General features: G+C 56.8%; 1 protein-coding gene across 1 annotated transcript in view; it reads right to left on the reverse strand.

Moving 5' to 3' along the window:
* The window catches only part of STK10 (serine/threonine kinase 10), an 83,360-nt gene that overhangs the window by 47,312 nt on the left and 20,638 nt on the right, over positions 1–15,410 (reverse strand). Inside the window, exon 2 of the mRNA XM_079771009.1 lies at positions 13,690–13,854. Within this exon, the coding sequence (XP_079627135.1) occupies positions 13,690–13,854 (165 nt within the window). The remainder of the gene's footprint in view (positions 1–13,689; positions 13,855–15,410) is intronic.

Raw genomic sequence — 15,410 nt, forward strand, 5'->3', positions numbered from 1 at the left:
CAGTGGCCGAGCATCGACCTGTGAACCAGGAGGTCACTATTCGATTCCTAGTCAGGGCACCTGCCCGGGTTGCAGGCTTGATCCCTAGTGTGGGGCATGCAGGAGGCCGCCGATCAATGATTCTGTCTCATCACTGATGTGTCTCTCTCTGTCTCTCTCTGTCTCTCTCTGTCTCTCCCCCCCGCCCCCGCACTTCCAATCTGAAATCAATGAAAATATTAAATAAATTTTAAAAAACACACACACAGATGGGTCCCACCCCAGGGTTTCTGCTATGGTGGGTCTGGAGGGGAGCCCACGAATCTGTGTTTCTAACCATGACCCAGGGGTGCTGCTGCTGGTCCCCGGACCACACTTTGAGAACCACCGCTCACAGGAATTCACAAAGGCCTGGCCCGGGCACACCCCTCCTCCCGCTAACACAACACAATGCAGCGGGCAGAGAGGACTCCTGGAGACACACTGGCGGATGACTGTCTCTCGTGCTCCTTATTAAACAGCTCAACTTCCTCATCGCTGCTCCCCTCACTTCTCGCCGCTGACCCAAGAGCGAGGGGCCGGGGCAAGAGCCGCGATCACCCCACTGAGCCTTCCGCAGCGGTGGTTCGAGAAGCCCTGGGCAGCGGCAAAGAGGCTTTAGGGATTTGCATTAGGAAACACGGCAGATTGCAACAGATGGAGCTTTTCAAGAAGCAACTTAGAAGAAACAACAAGGCGGGTCGGCCTGAGCTCGGGCTCAGGAAGCGCGTTTCGGTAAGGGAGGCTGGCTTTTCCCCGGCCCCCTGGTCAGACCACGGCCCTCGGAGCTCTGTGTCCCTGGAGACCCCGGCCCACAGACACGCTCTTACGTGCCGGACGGGGGACGGACGGGGACGGACGGCAGACAGGCGGCAGCCCGCACTCCCTGGCTTTCCTCTCGGCTGGAGGCCAAAGGAAACTGGAAACCTGTGTTTGCCTCCAGCCCCGCCCGCCCGTTTAGACTAAGCAGCTGTCAGTGCAGCCTGAGGGACAGGGCCTGGCGTGTGATCCTGGCGGCCACATCACCACTCCGATCATTCCTTCATTCATTCATTCATTCATTCATTCATTCGTTTGTGGGTTCCCCACGCACCTGCCCGGACCTGCACTGCAGTAGCCATGGGGACTAAGCACTGAGCACACAGCTCCATTCACGAAGCACGCTCTCTGCCCCGGGCCCTGGGACAGGTCCCTCTAACCCTCCTTTGGAACTGTGCAAAGGAGGACCCAGCTCAACGCCCCAGAACGTCACGTCTCTCCTCTCTACCAGATGGACCCCGCAGGACTGAACACTGACTCCCCGGTGCTGCGCCCGGCTGGCATCCACCTTCTCAGTCACACACAGAGCCCCACGCGGCAGCTTTCCGCCTCTGGCCTCACTCCAGGCCCTCCTCCTCCTCACGTGGTAAGCAGTGGCCAGGTGGCTTCGCCAGGGTCAGCCTCCGTTTCCCCACCCATGACATTTAACCCTGGGCCAGGCCCCACACCACATGCTTTGCATGGATTCTCCCACACGCACCATGTGAGGTGGGTATCCTAAAAAACTGCCTGTACCCCGTGGGGTTTGGTGTGAGGATGAAACAGGATAATGTGTTCCGGGCATGAGGACAGCACCCGGCACACAGGAAGTCACTGCTTGAGAAACGTCACAGATTACTGTCAGCTTTTGGTGACACCTTGCTCCTATTTTACAGACGGGGAAACTGAGGCTCAAAAGGTTACACAAACGCTACACGGCAGAGCCGGGATCTGACCTGGGCCTATCTGGGTGCCAAGCCCGGGCTCCGGCCTCTGCCTGATGAAAGGGACCTAGTGACCCCCTCGTGCCTTCCTTGTGGCTCAAGGAGGAAGCAGAGTGCTGGAGTCGCACACAGCCCCGGGGTGGTGACGGCGAGGGCCCCTCCGCCCCCTTCCTGCAACCCCGCCGGGCCCTGCTCAGCTCACACATACCAAGGGAGCTGGCTCGCCCGGAGATAAGGGAGCTGGGATGTCCGGGCCCAGATAACAGCGCCCTGCGGCCACCCACAGGATCCAGACAAGAAGCTTTCCGGGCCACAGGCCGCAGGGCCACGCGGCAGAACTGGGTCAGCCAATGCCACAGCCACGGTCCCCGAGAGGCCACTGAGGCACGGCCAAGCCGGCGGTGAGGCGTCAGCATCCTGGCGACCCGCGTGTGCTCCGGGGCGGGTCCCTCCCTCCCCGCCTTTCCTGAAGCCGCAGGGGCACTGGGGACCGGAAGGTGCTCAGTAAGTCAACGCGGGCAGCGCTCCTGGCACTAAATGAAGTAAGCGCAGCCGGGGGGTCTGGACAAGGTCCCGGATCTGCCACCGTCCTTCTGCGGGCCGGTCACAGCCCCTTTCCTGCTGGAGCCTCAGTTTCCCCACCTGGAACAGGAAGCTTCCCACGGCTGTAAAGTCATTTGCAACAAGGACATTGGAGGGTTCCAGGTGACTGAAGTCACTTTATCACTGACTGGGCAGTTTATATTTATAAAAGTCCATTCACACCCACTCTCAGAGCCTGGGACCCAGGACATGACCAATAAGTGTGTGATGGACGGGTGGATGAATGAATGAATGAATGAATGAATGAATGAATATGAATGCAACGTTTCAGTGACCTTAAGATGCTCAGAAATCAGGGCAAAACAGCCAGAAGCTGACTCACAGAGCTGACGGTCAGATTCTGCAGACAGCCAGGCACGGCAAGCCTGCCCCGCCTCCTCGTCCCCCACGAGACAGACCGTGGCTGCCATCGCTGAGCACTGAAGCAGGCCTGGCCCCGTGCTCAGCACTCTCTGAGCGCTTCCTTCCGCACCCCTGTGAGCCGTTGTGGGGCAAACTCAGGTTTGGTGGGGAAAGGGCTCCCCCAAAGCCGCTCAGCTTCTAAGCGACAAACCCAGGTCACCCAGGTCAGCCTGGCTCCAAGGCACGAGGACACAGGCGTGCAGCCTGGAGCAGAGTCCTTCCCTCTGGGCCTGCTTCTTCCTGGGGGAGCCCGCACCTGCTGCAGTCCGCCGCAGGCCTGCCCCCAGAGAGCACTGCCCCCCCCATCAGCCCGGGAGACAGGCTCCGGGCTACTCAACAGAGGCCCGCAGGAAGGAGTCGGAGCCAGCCACCAAAACACACAGCGGTCAGCACCGAAATGCCCCCGCCTCTCAGCAGCCTTCCCTGGAGGAGGAGTCCTGGACCTCCGTGCCTCCGAGCTCCAGTCCCAACAATGTGGCCATTGAGGGCTGCCCACACCCACCGGCTGCCCAGGAACGCTGGCCTGGTTCCGCATCACCCGCCCCCCCTGCCCACATGGGCACAGAAAGCCTGGGGCAGGCACTGGGCTCCCCTGGGCCTGTGTGAGCTGAGCACCCACCACGGGAAAGGAGGGCCCAAGTCCCAGGGCATCTCTGGGGTGGCCCTGAGGCGATTCACATTCCGCTGCCTGCCTCCTCTGACACTGTCTCCCCAGAGGCAGGAGCGCTGGCTCTGGGTCAGCATTCCCTACCTCCGTGGTCGGCAAACTGCGGCTCACGAGCCACATGCGGCTCTTTGGCCCCTTGAGTGTGGCTCTTCCACAAAATACCACGGCCTGGGCGAGTCTATTTTGAAGAAGTGGTGTTAGAAGAAGTTTAAGTTTAAAAAATGTGGCTCTCAAAAGAAATTTCAATCGTTGTCCTGTTGATATTTGGCTCTGCTGACTAATGAGTTTGCCGACCACTGGCCTACCTCATGTCCAAATGCTGCCCCTGGTGACTGTGGGCACGTGCTTAACCTCTGAGCCTCCATGTCCTCACCTGTGACCTGGGGACAACACATTCCTATCCTGAGGGTCTCGGGGGACAGCGTGTGTAAACACAACAGACACTCCTAGCCAGAGGGGACCCCTAGCCAGAGGGGACACTGAGCCTGAGCAGGACAGGCAGAGTCGCTGCCATCATCCTGGCAATCGCCACCATCCCCGTGTCCTCACCGCCACGCCCGTGTCCTCGCCGCCATCCCCGTGTCCTCACTGCCACCCCCCGTGTCCTCACCGCGCCACCTCCCAGCCAACACCACGGTCAGGGTTGAGACCAGACTCCAGGGAGATGCAGACTGACCTTTCGACCCCGGGCAGCTCTGTAGCCGCACATTTTTGATCGGTTTGCGCGTGTCTGTCCAGCCACCATTCCCCACAGCCAGCTGTGCCGAGGCTCGAGCTGGCCCCTCTGCTGCCCTGAGGGACAGGACCCAGGGAGGGGGCAGGGAGATGGACGCGGATCCATAGGGATGAGCAGGGTCACGGAACTGCATGCACACGCTGCAACAAGGCGGCGTTTTCAGCTTCAGCGGTTCCAGGTTTGTGGCAGCTAACAGGGTCCCTGAGGGACGAGCGGGATTTGATGGGGAAGAGACGGAGGGGGTGACGCTGTGGAGATACGGGCGTGGCAGCGGGGCCAGGAAGGGGCTCAGGGTGGGTGTTCGTGCCCTTTGCACCCCTAGGGCAGCCCCCAGCACAGCTCGACTCATTCCCTGAGGGCACAGGCCTCCAAGGGACCAATACATCTGCGTAAATAAGGCATTCACTCAGCCTGGCTCCCATTCTCCTGACACGAACGGAACAACTCTGAGACACGCTCAGAGATCCGAGCCTCAGTCTACCCACCCGTCAAGTGGGTGTACCTGCAGGGCCTGCCTCCTAGGTGGTGAGCAACTGGGATGTGAGTGACAGCAGGAGGAGTGTGCCAGGTGACACTGGGGACGGGGTCAGGAGGCTCACTAAACCCACGCGGAGATGCTTGGGAACGTGGCCGGACCACAGAGTCACCCTGCTCCTGTAAACGTGACACGGAGACCCCAGTGCGGCCACTCCGACGGCAAGGTCCCAGGCACACCCCAGCTCACCCAGCCTGCCTGTCACATCTGTGGGTCTCCGCCTGCTCCCAGCCGGGGCCACCATCTGCACCAGGCGGGGTCACTGTGCCCGGGGTCACCCAGCCAGTGAGCCCCAGATCCGGGGAGAGCACGGGTCTCCTGGCTCCCGCCCAGCGCCCCATCTGCACACGGGGGCTTTCACAACGCACATCGTGTTGCCGGCTACTTTTTTTTTTTTTTAAATGTTTTTAATTGATTTCAAAGAGAAGAAGGGAAAGAGAGAATCATTGATGGGCTGCCCACCAGGGATCAAGCCCACAACTCGGGCACGTGCCCTGACCGGGAATCAAACCGTGACCTCCTGGCTCATAGGCTGACGCTCACCCACGGAGCCGCACCGGCCAGGCTTGCCGGCTGCTTTCTACCGCCAGTCTCTTCCCAGCGCTGGCCTCTTCCGGGCGGAGATGCAATCTCTGTCAGTGGCCCAGAGCTGGCTTCCGAGCCCACGGGGACAACAGAAACCCTGGGGGGTGACATGCGGTCACATGGACATGTGTGGCCAGCGGGCCGCCCGCCCACACCCTGCTGTGACCCGGGACCTGCTCTTCCTCTTTCCTAAATGTTCACTTTCCGATAAGAAGCCACACCCCGAAAGGCCCTCGGTCACTCCGTCAGGGTCTCACACACACGCACACACACACACGCACACACACACACACACACACACACACACACACGCGCGCGCGCGCGCGCGCGCGCGCGCGCGCACACACGCAGCTTGGTACACGTGTCCAGGAAGCTCACAGACCCCCCACAAGCCTATTTTTCGACTCCCTGGGCCAGGTGGCCTGGCGTCACAGGCCCGCAGCGTCGGGGCAGCGAAGCAGGCTGTGCTGATGGAAACAGTGTCCCCTCACACACTTCGGGAACTCGGTTACCTTTACTTTCTTCAGTTCTGATAGAGACCTGGGATGGGAAACACTTGCTCGCAATTCTCCTTTAAGAAAAGCAGCGCCACCCGCCAATGGCACGCAGCCCCCGTCTCAGGGTGCGATAGGGCGTGGTGAGGCCTGAGGCTCGAGGGGGGCACACGTCGAGGGGCGGCTGCAGCTCAGGCCAGGCAACTGTGGCCACGCAGGAAGGCAGCCTGGCTGTTCAAGAACAGGCAGAGGCCAGAACTCTGTGTGGCATCTCCTGGCAAACGCTAGCGACAAATTTATAAAAGCATCACACACGCCCACAAAACGTGTCCATGGGCCCAACCTGGCCCGAGATCACCAGTCTGCGCCCTGCTCTCAGGTTCACTGCACGGGGGAGGAGGGGGGGCGCGAGGGGGGGGGCTGGCCCTGGACTGAGAGACGCCCTCCCACCCCCAACAGCAACGGCTGAGTGGCAGAGACCTGCGGTTCCCACCCCGGGGCAATTCTGCCCCCGCCTCCTCGCGCCCCCCCCTCCGGGGACACCTGGCAACACCTGGAGACAGCTTTGGCTGTCACACTGAGCGGGGAGGCGGCATCTACTGGCACCTGGTGGGCGGAGGCGGGCGAGCGCGGTGCTCAGGCTGAAGGCAGAGGGGCGGGGCTAGAACTAACCGGACTGGTGTCTTTTATTTTATTTCTTTGTAGGGCAGTGGGTCCTAGTTTTCCATTTAGGGTTGTCAGACTAACGTTTTCTTTTAATTAAAAATAGTTCTCTTTTAAATAAAACATTTCTTGCCCTAGCCAGTTTGGCTCAGTGGATAGAGCATCAGCCTGTGGACCGAAAGGTCCCGGGTTCGATTCTGGTCAAGGGCACGTACCTTGGTTGCAGGCTCCTCCCCAGCCCAGGAGGCCCTGGTCCAGGCAACCAATCGATGTGTTTCTCTCACATCGATATTTCTCTCTGTCTTTCCCTCTCTCTTCCACTTTCTCTAAAAATTGACGGAAAAATACCCTCAGGTGAGGATTAAATAAATACATAATTTCTTTATTTAAAAGGAAGTATATTAACTATGAGAGAGATAGCAGAATGAATGAGGTTTGGGAGAGGCAGCGTCTTTATATTAATGAAGACGGTGGCTATTCAGCACCAAAACCAGCACATTCATGGGGGAGGGGGGGTGGCGGGAGGGCATTCCATGGAGTCCCTGCTTTGCTGTTGTTTGGTCGCCAACAAAGAGATTCCTGGGCAGAGAAACTTCCTGAAGGTGGGACCTTTGACCTGTGCACATCTCCAGGGCAGGCCTTCCCTCACTCACCCCCCTGCTGTCACCTGTCTTCCTGTGGGGGTGCCCTGCTCACAGCGAAGCCTGGGGAAAGGCGGAGATGCCAGCAGGGAGGGCTGCCTGGGGGTGTCCCCGCACGTGACCCAGGAGAGCTGGAGAAGAGGCCGGAGGTGAGGACGGCAGGCGGTGACCAGCCTGGTGCCAGGGACCGGGTCTAGGACACGGGAGCAAAAGGGGCGCCAGAGCAGGCCACAGGCTCAGCAGGCTACGCGGCAGGCCTCACACGCTCAGACCACACGGGAGGGCCCGGCCACAGATTCCCAGCGGGGCAGGTCCTGGCGGCAGTCACGTCCCAGGCCTTAGTCACGTCCCTTAGCAAAGGTCAGTCTCACCTTCGGTGAGCTCTGTCCATTGTTCTTGTGCATCTAGGATGACATCCGGGGAATGTCAGAGCGATTTTCTTTTCTAGGCCCCTGGAAGGCTCAGGGCAGGAGACCACAGAACCCCTCAGTGTCGCCTTGTTCCCCGCACACCATCGCTAGGGGTGGTGACTGTTCATTATTAGCCATCTGCACCCACCAAGGTACAAGAAGAACGCGTTCCTCCAATTCGCTTTATGTCCAGGCCTAGAGGTTCCCCCGCTTGGCTTTCTCCTGCCTCCTTACTCTACGACCAATGGATTGCGTGCACCTTCCTGAGGTTCTCTCCTTGGATTCTAACAGATAAAATAAGCTATAAACCTGCCCTTCTCCCCAGCATTTTTCTCAATCCCTTCATCTCTTGCTTTGGGGCATGTCCTCACAATTTTGGCTCAGATAAATTCCTTTTTTGTTTGTTGATTTTTTTTGTTTTGGTTAATCCTCACCTGAGGGTATTTTTTCTATTGATTTTTATATATATATTTTTTAGAGAGAGTACAGGGGAAGGAGAGATGGGAGAGAGAAAACATTGATGTGAGAGACACACATGAATTGGTTGCCTCCCAACCAGAGCTAGGAATTGGGCCTGCAACCCAGGTGCATGCCCTTGACCAGGAATTGAACCCATGACCCTTTTGTGTGTGCGGGGGCAACACTCTAACCACTAAGCAACACTGGCCAGGGCAAATCTCTTTTTTATGGTAATGCCGTGTTTTATTTATTCTGTCCATGATGACCAATATTTGAGGACATTTACAATATTAATAGAACTTAATCTAAGAGATGTTCAACTTAACATTTTTCAAAATGGTTCAACACTGGGTATTAACAAGAGAGATAATTATGGCCAAACTTACGATGTCAAGACACACACTGGATGTTTGGTGGCAGTCTACACACAGCTCCGTTCTGGGAGCAGAGGCTCCGGCGGTAAGCAGGAACATTGGTTACTGCACTGAAGGGCCACCTGCTAATGCCGGCATGGCCGCTTGGCATTTCCGCTGCTGCTGAAGCTCAGCACGGTTCCTGTGATTGGATGAATGGAGCTGGGTGGTGAGGTCCTTCCCCTTCATGTTCACTCCACATAAGAGGACACACCGAAGACTATCCTAGTGAGGGCGGACGGGCGATGCAACTGCCCAATACTTGTGAGGCCAATAGGTTAAGCCTCAGGAGTTTAGCCAAGACTCAGGGATAGACTGCCCACGCGAGATACGGTATGAAGCCAACTTGGGACCTTCAGAAATGAACAAAGCCATAAATTGCTCTTTCCGGCAATGGACTCGGTGGATTTTCCACCATTTTCCCTGCGGCTTCCAGGGGTGGGGGACGTCCGGCCCTCGGGCCATCTAGGGCCCAGGACATCATTTGGTCTGGCCCTGCCAAGGCTTAAGGCATGAGTGAATGAAATGTTTGACCAACTATAGCCGGCTAATTTTTAAGGTGACAATTTTGCATGGCCCTCGAATGGTGTCATAAATATCCAAATGGCCGTTGGCAGAAAAAAGGGTCCCCGCCCCTGCTTTTAGGTAATATCAGTGTGGAGTCCCCAACCTCAGCACCGAGTCCCCAACCTCAGCATGGAGTCCCCTTTGAAAGCACAGACCGGGGAGCAGGGGGGCAAGAGGAAAAACTGAGCAAAAGGCCTGGTGGCTCCGGCGCCCTCAGCCTGGGCTGGCTCAGATAAGTTCTTATAAAAACTTTCTGTAGGGCACTGGCCAGTGTGGCTCAGTGGTAGGGCATCGGCCCGCACATGAAGGGTCTTGGGTTCAGTTCCTGGTCAAGGGCACGTCCCTGGGTTGCAGGTTCAATCCAGGTGTGTCCGGGAGGCAACCAATTGATATCCCTGTGCCTGTCTCTGTGTCTCTGTCTCTCTCTCCCCGCCCCCCTCCCTTCTACTCTCTCTAAAAGTAAGTGGAAAACACATTCTCGGGTGAGGATTAACCAAGAAAACAATAAGTAAGAACTTCCTGCAGGCTTGGACGTTCTTTCCTAACAGCAGCGAGCTGTGGAGGGGCGTCCTTCGGGCGGTGGACACGAGTAGGTCTGTCCTGCACGGTCGCTGAGGACCTCTGTGCCCCTGGCCTTGTGACGAATTTGCTGTGTGGCCTTGGGTAAACCCCAGACCCTCTCTGGAACCCAGCTGGCTCATTTTGCAAACGCGGGGCTGGCTGTGTGACACCCAGCAGCAGCCCTCTGGGCCAGCCCACGCTCCCCCCCCCACCCCCCCCACCCCCCCACCCCGTCTGGCTCCCTGGCCTCCGGAAACATCGGTCCCCGGCCTGTGAGAGCCAATGTGAAATCCTCAGGGATTTTTGTAAGCCGGTTGTTAAATACAGCCATTATTACAAATGAAGTTTCGTTTTTAAAATCATATTAAATACCAAGATGATCAATACTCAAAACCACATCGCTCTCCTAATGACTTACCACAGTCCCCTGTCACGGATACCCTTGGAGTGACTTACACCTACCGTTTCTGAAACAGGCCATCAAGGAGGGTACCCCCTTCCCACTCTGAGCGACGTCGCCTCTGCAGCCTGAGGGACACTTACAGCTCAGAAACTGGCAGATGCTATCACCCAGGGCTGTCCTCAGAGGGCGGACTGTGAAACATGTACCATACATGCTACTCTCACTCCCACACACATGTAGGACAAGGCACCAGCCCTTGCCAGACTTTCCCAGAGACCAGAGTCGGGCTCGGGGCTGGGGGCCGGGGGCCGGGGGGTGCTGGGGGCAGATCTGCGAGGTCAGCCGGGGTTTCAGCGCTCGCTCCCTTCCCGGGCCTGGGTGCGCATCCCGAGCTGCCCTGCCGGCCCTGCCCCTACAGCAGCCACGAACCACCTGTGGCTCCTGAGCCCTTGAAATGGGCCTGCGTCGAAAATTGATCATTTTATTCACGTTTAATTAACTTACTTGAAACCTGACACGAGCTTCTGTTGCTGGGAAACGGTTAAGAATGTTGGAACCACTGGGGAGATGAATCACTTTTGTCAACTATAAATTTTATGACATCTAATTATAGATCAATTTTATGACCACTGTAAATTTCGTGGCATCTAAATATAGATTTCTGCCCGGCCGGAGTGGCTCCGTGGGTTGAACGTCATCTTGGGCACCAAAAGGTTGCCAGTTCGATTCCTGGGCAGGGCACGTATGGGAGGCAACCGACCGATGTTTCTCTCTCTCCCCTCCCCCTTTCTCTCTCTAAGCATGTCCTTGGGTAAGGAATGGATGAATGAATAAACAAAGATTTCTGATGAAAATTTAGCTCCTGCATTGAGATGTGCTGTTAGTGTAAAACACACACTGGATTTGAAGGCTTAGAATGAAAAAAAAAAAAGTAAATTATGTCATTCATAATTTTTACATGCCAATGACATTTCTATACACTGGGTTAAGTAAATATATTATTTAAATTAACTTCATCGGTTTATTTTTGCTCTTTTTAATGTGGCCATTAGAACATGTATAATTACATATGTGGCTCACATTATGTGTCAATGGGGTGACATGGTCTAGAATAATTTGGGGGCCCCCCCGCCTTTGTACCATTTGATATTCCGAAGCAGAAGTGGTCCCAAGAAACCACTGAAGGACTGTGCTAAGATTACAAATCCTAGAGGAAAAGGACTTAATCCTTGGGGCGGTGAGTGCCCTCGCCCATCCAGGGGTAAAGTCTGTCCTGGATGCCATGGCTGGGGAGGGGCCCAGGACGCTGGGCAGCCGTCTGTCCCTCTCCTTAGCCCTCTCTTCCTTCGCTTTTCCCTCGGGAGAACTCCTATGCATCCTTCAAGACCCAGTTCAAATGACCCTTCCTCTGGAGCCTCTCCTGACCCACTGACGTTCCCACATCCCTGGGCTTCTGGCCGTCCATCCTTACCACTTCCTTGTCAGCCTCAATGCTTTTCCTCTTGCCCCCGCCAATGTGATTTCTTTCTAAAACACACAATGCGTGTCTCTCCCCTGGGAAAAGCGCCACTGGGTCCCCACCCCCTGAAACAGTAGCTCTCAAACCTAAGCAAGCATCAGAGTCACTCAGAAGGCGCCTTGGACCTCGGAGGGCTGGGCCCCACCCAGAGGTCCTGACGCAGCAGGTCTGGGCTGGGGCCTGGTACTCTGTATTTCTACTAAGGCCCCAGGTGCTGCTGCTGTCCGGGCTGCACTTGGAGAACAGGTAGGAGGCCCTGCACAGCACCGCCTCCACTTCCTTCACTGCCCTCGCCTTCCACCACATGCGGCCCGAACCCTACCCCACCCCCCATCACCCAAACACCTCATCCTCCCCTGCCTCCACGCCACCGCCCCTGCTGTCCTTTCTGCCTGAAACCCTGTCCCCGTCGATCCACCCGGTTCTAGAGCCTCCTCCTGGAGTTCATGTCTAAAACCCAAGTCCCCAAAATGAGGAGATGCACCTTTCAAGGTTTACAAAGTAGCAGAATGTAGGCTGTGGGGCGGCTACAAAGCAGGAGGGTAGGAAACGGGTGGGCGGCGAGAGCAGCAGCCCGGGATGAGAAACACCCGCCTAGAGTGACAACTTGGGGACAGAAAGTTCTGCTGTATCTACTCGGACAACCTCAGACAGCCACAGCCTCGTCACGAAACGTGCTTTCTCTCCATCTGGGTTTCCGGCTCCGCCCCTCCCCAGCAGCGTGGCCTTGGGGGCCGAGGCCCTGAGCCTCTTCGTGTCTCATTTTCATCGGTGAGGTGCGGAGGACAACCCCGCAGCCTGAACAAGCAACGACACAATGCAAGTACGACCCACCAAGGCCTAGCACACAGGACGCCCTCCGTGAAGGCTGGCTGTTCTTGTATTGTCTTTGCCCTGAGAAAGCAGTGAACTTGGGACCCAGCCACCATCAGCAATGGGCTCAGACACATAGAAGATGTTTTCCTTAATGGGTGCATGATCCGCAGTCCCGTCCAGACTGTGTGGATGGACAGCAGGACGGATGGACAGGTCAATGCATGGGAAAACACCTCCGTATATGACCAAACGTGCCTCTGTGAGGCCGGTTTGGCAACAGACACTTAAAAATCTTTAACCCTTTGCACTCGCTTGCTTTTTTCTCGATTCCTGCTACCGATGCTAACCATGTCAGGTCACACTCGACATCCGAGTGCAAAAGGTTAAAAGCCTTCTAAAGAGGTTCTCAGGCAATAACACAAAAATCCAGGGATGTCCATCAGAGTGTTTATAACCAGAACAGTCACAAGGAACGCCTACCTACTCATCAGCAGAGCACAGCCGTCAGAAGATGGGCTCTACAGAACAGAACACCAGGATGCAGGAATTCCCCTCTTACTTTAGCTTACATGGAAAAAGTAGAGTAAAGGTAAAAAAAAAAAAAAAAAGGAACAGGTATGTACAAATTCCTCTTTTTAAAAAAAACTGTGGGAATGGGAGTGTTTATATACAAAAAACCAGGAAAAACACATTCCAAGCATTATTGGCGGTTACCTCTAGCATAAACAATGTGGATGGTATTAACCTTTTCTTCTCTTTTGCTTTTCTACATACTCTCATTTTTTTCTGATGATCATATATATCACAGTTGACTCATTTTTAAAAATTGATTTGAGAGAGAGAGAGAAGGGAGGGGAGAGAGAGAGAGAGAGAAACATTGATGTGAGAGAGGCATATCGACCGGCTGCCTCCTGCACGTACCCTGACCGGGGCCGGGGATCAAACCTGCAACCCAGGTACATGCCCTTGACCAAGAATCGAACCCGAGCCCTCGCCGGTTTGGCTCAGTGGATAGAGCGTTGGCCTGCGACGGAAGGGTCCCGGGTTCGATTCCAGTCGGGGGCACGTGCCTGGGTTGCGGGCTTGGTCCAACATGCAGGGGGCAGCCAATCAATGATTCCCTCTCATCGTTGATGTTTCTGCCTCTCTCTTCCTCTCCCTTCCTCTCTGAAATCAATGAAATATATATTTTAAAAAAAATAAGAATCGAACCTGAGCCCCTTCAGTCTGGGGGGGGCCAACGCTCTAACCACTGAGCACACTGGCCAGGGCTATAGTTCCTTCTTGCTCTGAACTACTGTTGCCACCCTGAAAAGTGGGGAGGCTGTGCAGAAGGGGGGGGCCGGGGACCCAGACCCCCCTACTGCCCTTTCTCCTTCACCTGGCCCTTGCCCTCCAGGCAGATGCTGAGAACACGCTGAGGCCTCCGGAGCGGCCGTGCGGGTGGCGGCTTACCCACAGCATGCCGTCGTAGTAGTAGGCGCCCAGGAGCTTCACGATGTAGGGGTGGTCGCAGGTGGCCAGGATCTCAATCTCCACGATGTAGTCCTCCAGCTCCTCCTCGCTCTTGGTCTCGATGACTTTGGCGGCGGCTAAGGCGCCCGTCTCCTTGTTCTTGGCCTGCAGAGCAGGGACACAGAAGGTGAGCGAGGCGTGCCCGGCGGACACCGACCCCCGGCCGCCGGCTCCGAGGCCGCGTGGCGTGGAAACAGAGGCCGGGTGTCCGGGGCGCACGGAGGGCAGGAGCGGGAGCCACGCCGTCCTTGACCTTGGCCAGGGCTCACGGCATGCGTGAGAAACAGTGTTCTAAGCGTAATCATACCGTGTGTATTTTAAAAGCCCAACACATATGAGACCAATAAAAATGCCAGATTGGCATCGCTCTGCAAATACCAACGTGGAAGACGGGTGAGTGTTCCGTAAAAACTCCAAGCCACTGAACACATGTGGTCAGATGCTTTTATACAAAGAAAAAGGAGAAAGAGACACTTTCATCAACGCTCACACGCATGTCAAGGCCTGGAACGGTGCTGCCTGACAGCTGGCGGGGAGCAGCCCGGCGGGAGAGGCCGAGGGCTCTCGCTCTCTCTGGCCGGACAGATGCTGTGCAGCCCCATCCACCGGCAACGCCCCCCTGTGCACCTGGCGCCCCCAGGACAACGACGGCACGCACGTCACCTCGTGTGCTCCCCACGGTAACCAGCGCCGCAGTGTCCCCATTCTACAGACGGGCAAGTCCAGGCCGAGGCGGCATGGCTGGAACCAGGCAGAGGCATCAGAATTTGAATCTGGGTCCTCTGGCTTCCAAGATGCTGTGCACTTTCCCTGCCAGACGAGGGCTCCGTCCTCTCCAGGACCAGACGCCGACAGACACTTCCGAGCGGCCCCAGGCCAGCCCTGCACGGGGCCCCCGAGGCTCAGAGCCGGAGCCCAGGGGCCAGCTGGAGAGAGGCCCACCCTCTCGGCCAGCGGGGAGACAGCGCACTTCTGGGGTGGAGTGGGCCCTGGGCGGGGGTGCTGAATCCCGCCAGGGAGCCTCCTAGAAGGGGGTCCTGCCAATAGGCGAATCTTACACTCGTCTGTAAGTTTATTCTCCGTTTAGGTGCGTGTTTCTGCTCACCGAGCTGCAAAATCCACATGTATCACGGACCCACTCTGCGTGGGCCTCGTCGGGCCTCGTCTACACCTCAACACAGGCTACTTCATGTATCGCCTCCACGGCCCTACGATGGGTGCTGTTCCTCTCTCGCGTGCAGGCGGACACCGCCTGGCGACAAAGCCGAGCCTGGAATGCTGGCCGGCCTGCTCCTGGGTCTGCGGCACCGTGCTCCTCCGTCACAGAGTCCCCGAACCCTCCCCACCTGGCCAGGCGCCCAGCTCAGGGACCGTCACAGAGTCTCCGAACCCTCCCCACCTGGCCAGGCGCCCAGCTCAGGGACTGGCATGTCATGTGGGGCCACTCCCCGGGCTCAGTCCTAGTCCTAGATTCACCCACCCTGCTCCCTGGGCCCAACCTGGGTGGCGTCCTCGCCCCTAATTCAGATTTTAAAAACTTGTTCAGAACACCTTAAACCCCCATCAGTTAAGCAGTCAGATTCCCCCCCCCCCTCTCTCTCTCTCTCTCACACTCACACACCCTTAACTGATTATGTACCCGCCCTTTCATCTCTTTCTGA

Source organism: Cnephaeus nilssonii (genome assembly GCF_951640355.1).
Source record: "Cnephaeus nilssonii genome assembly, chromosome: 5".
NCBI lineage: Eukaryota > Metazoa > Chordata > Mammalia > Chiroptera > Vespertilionidae > Cnephaeus > Cnephaeus nilssonii.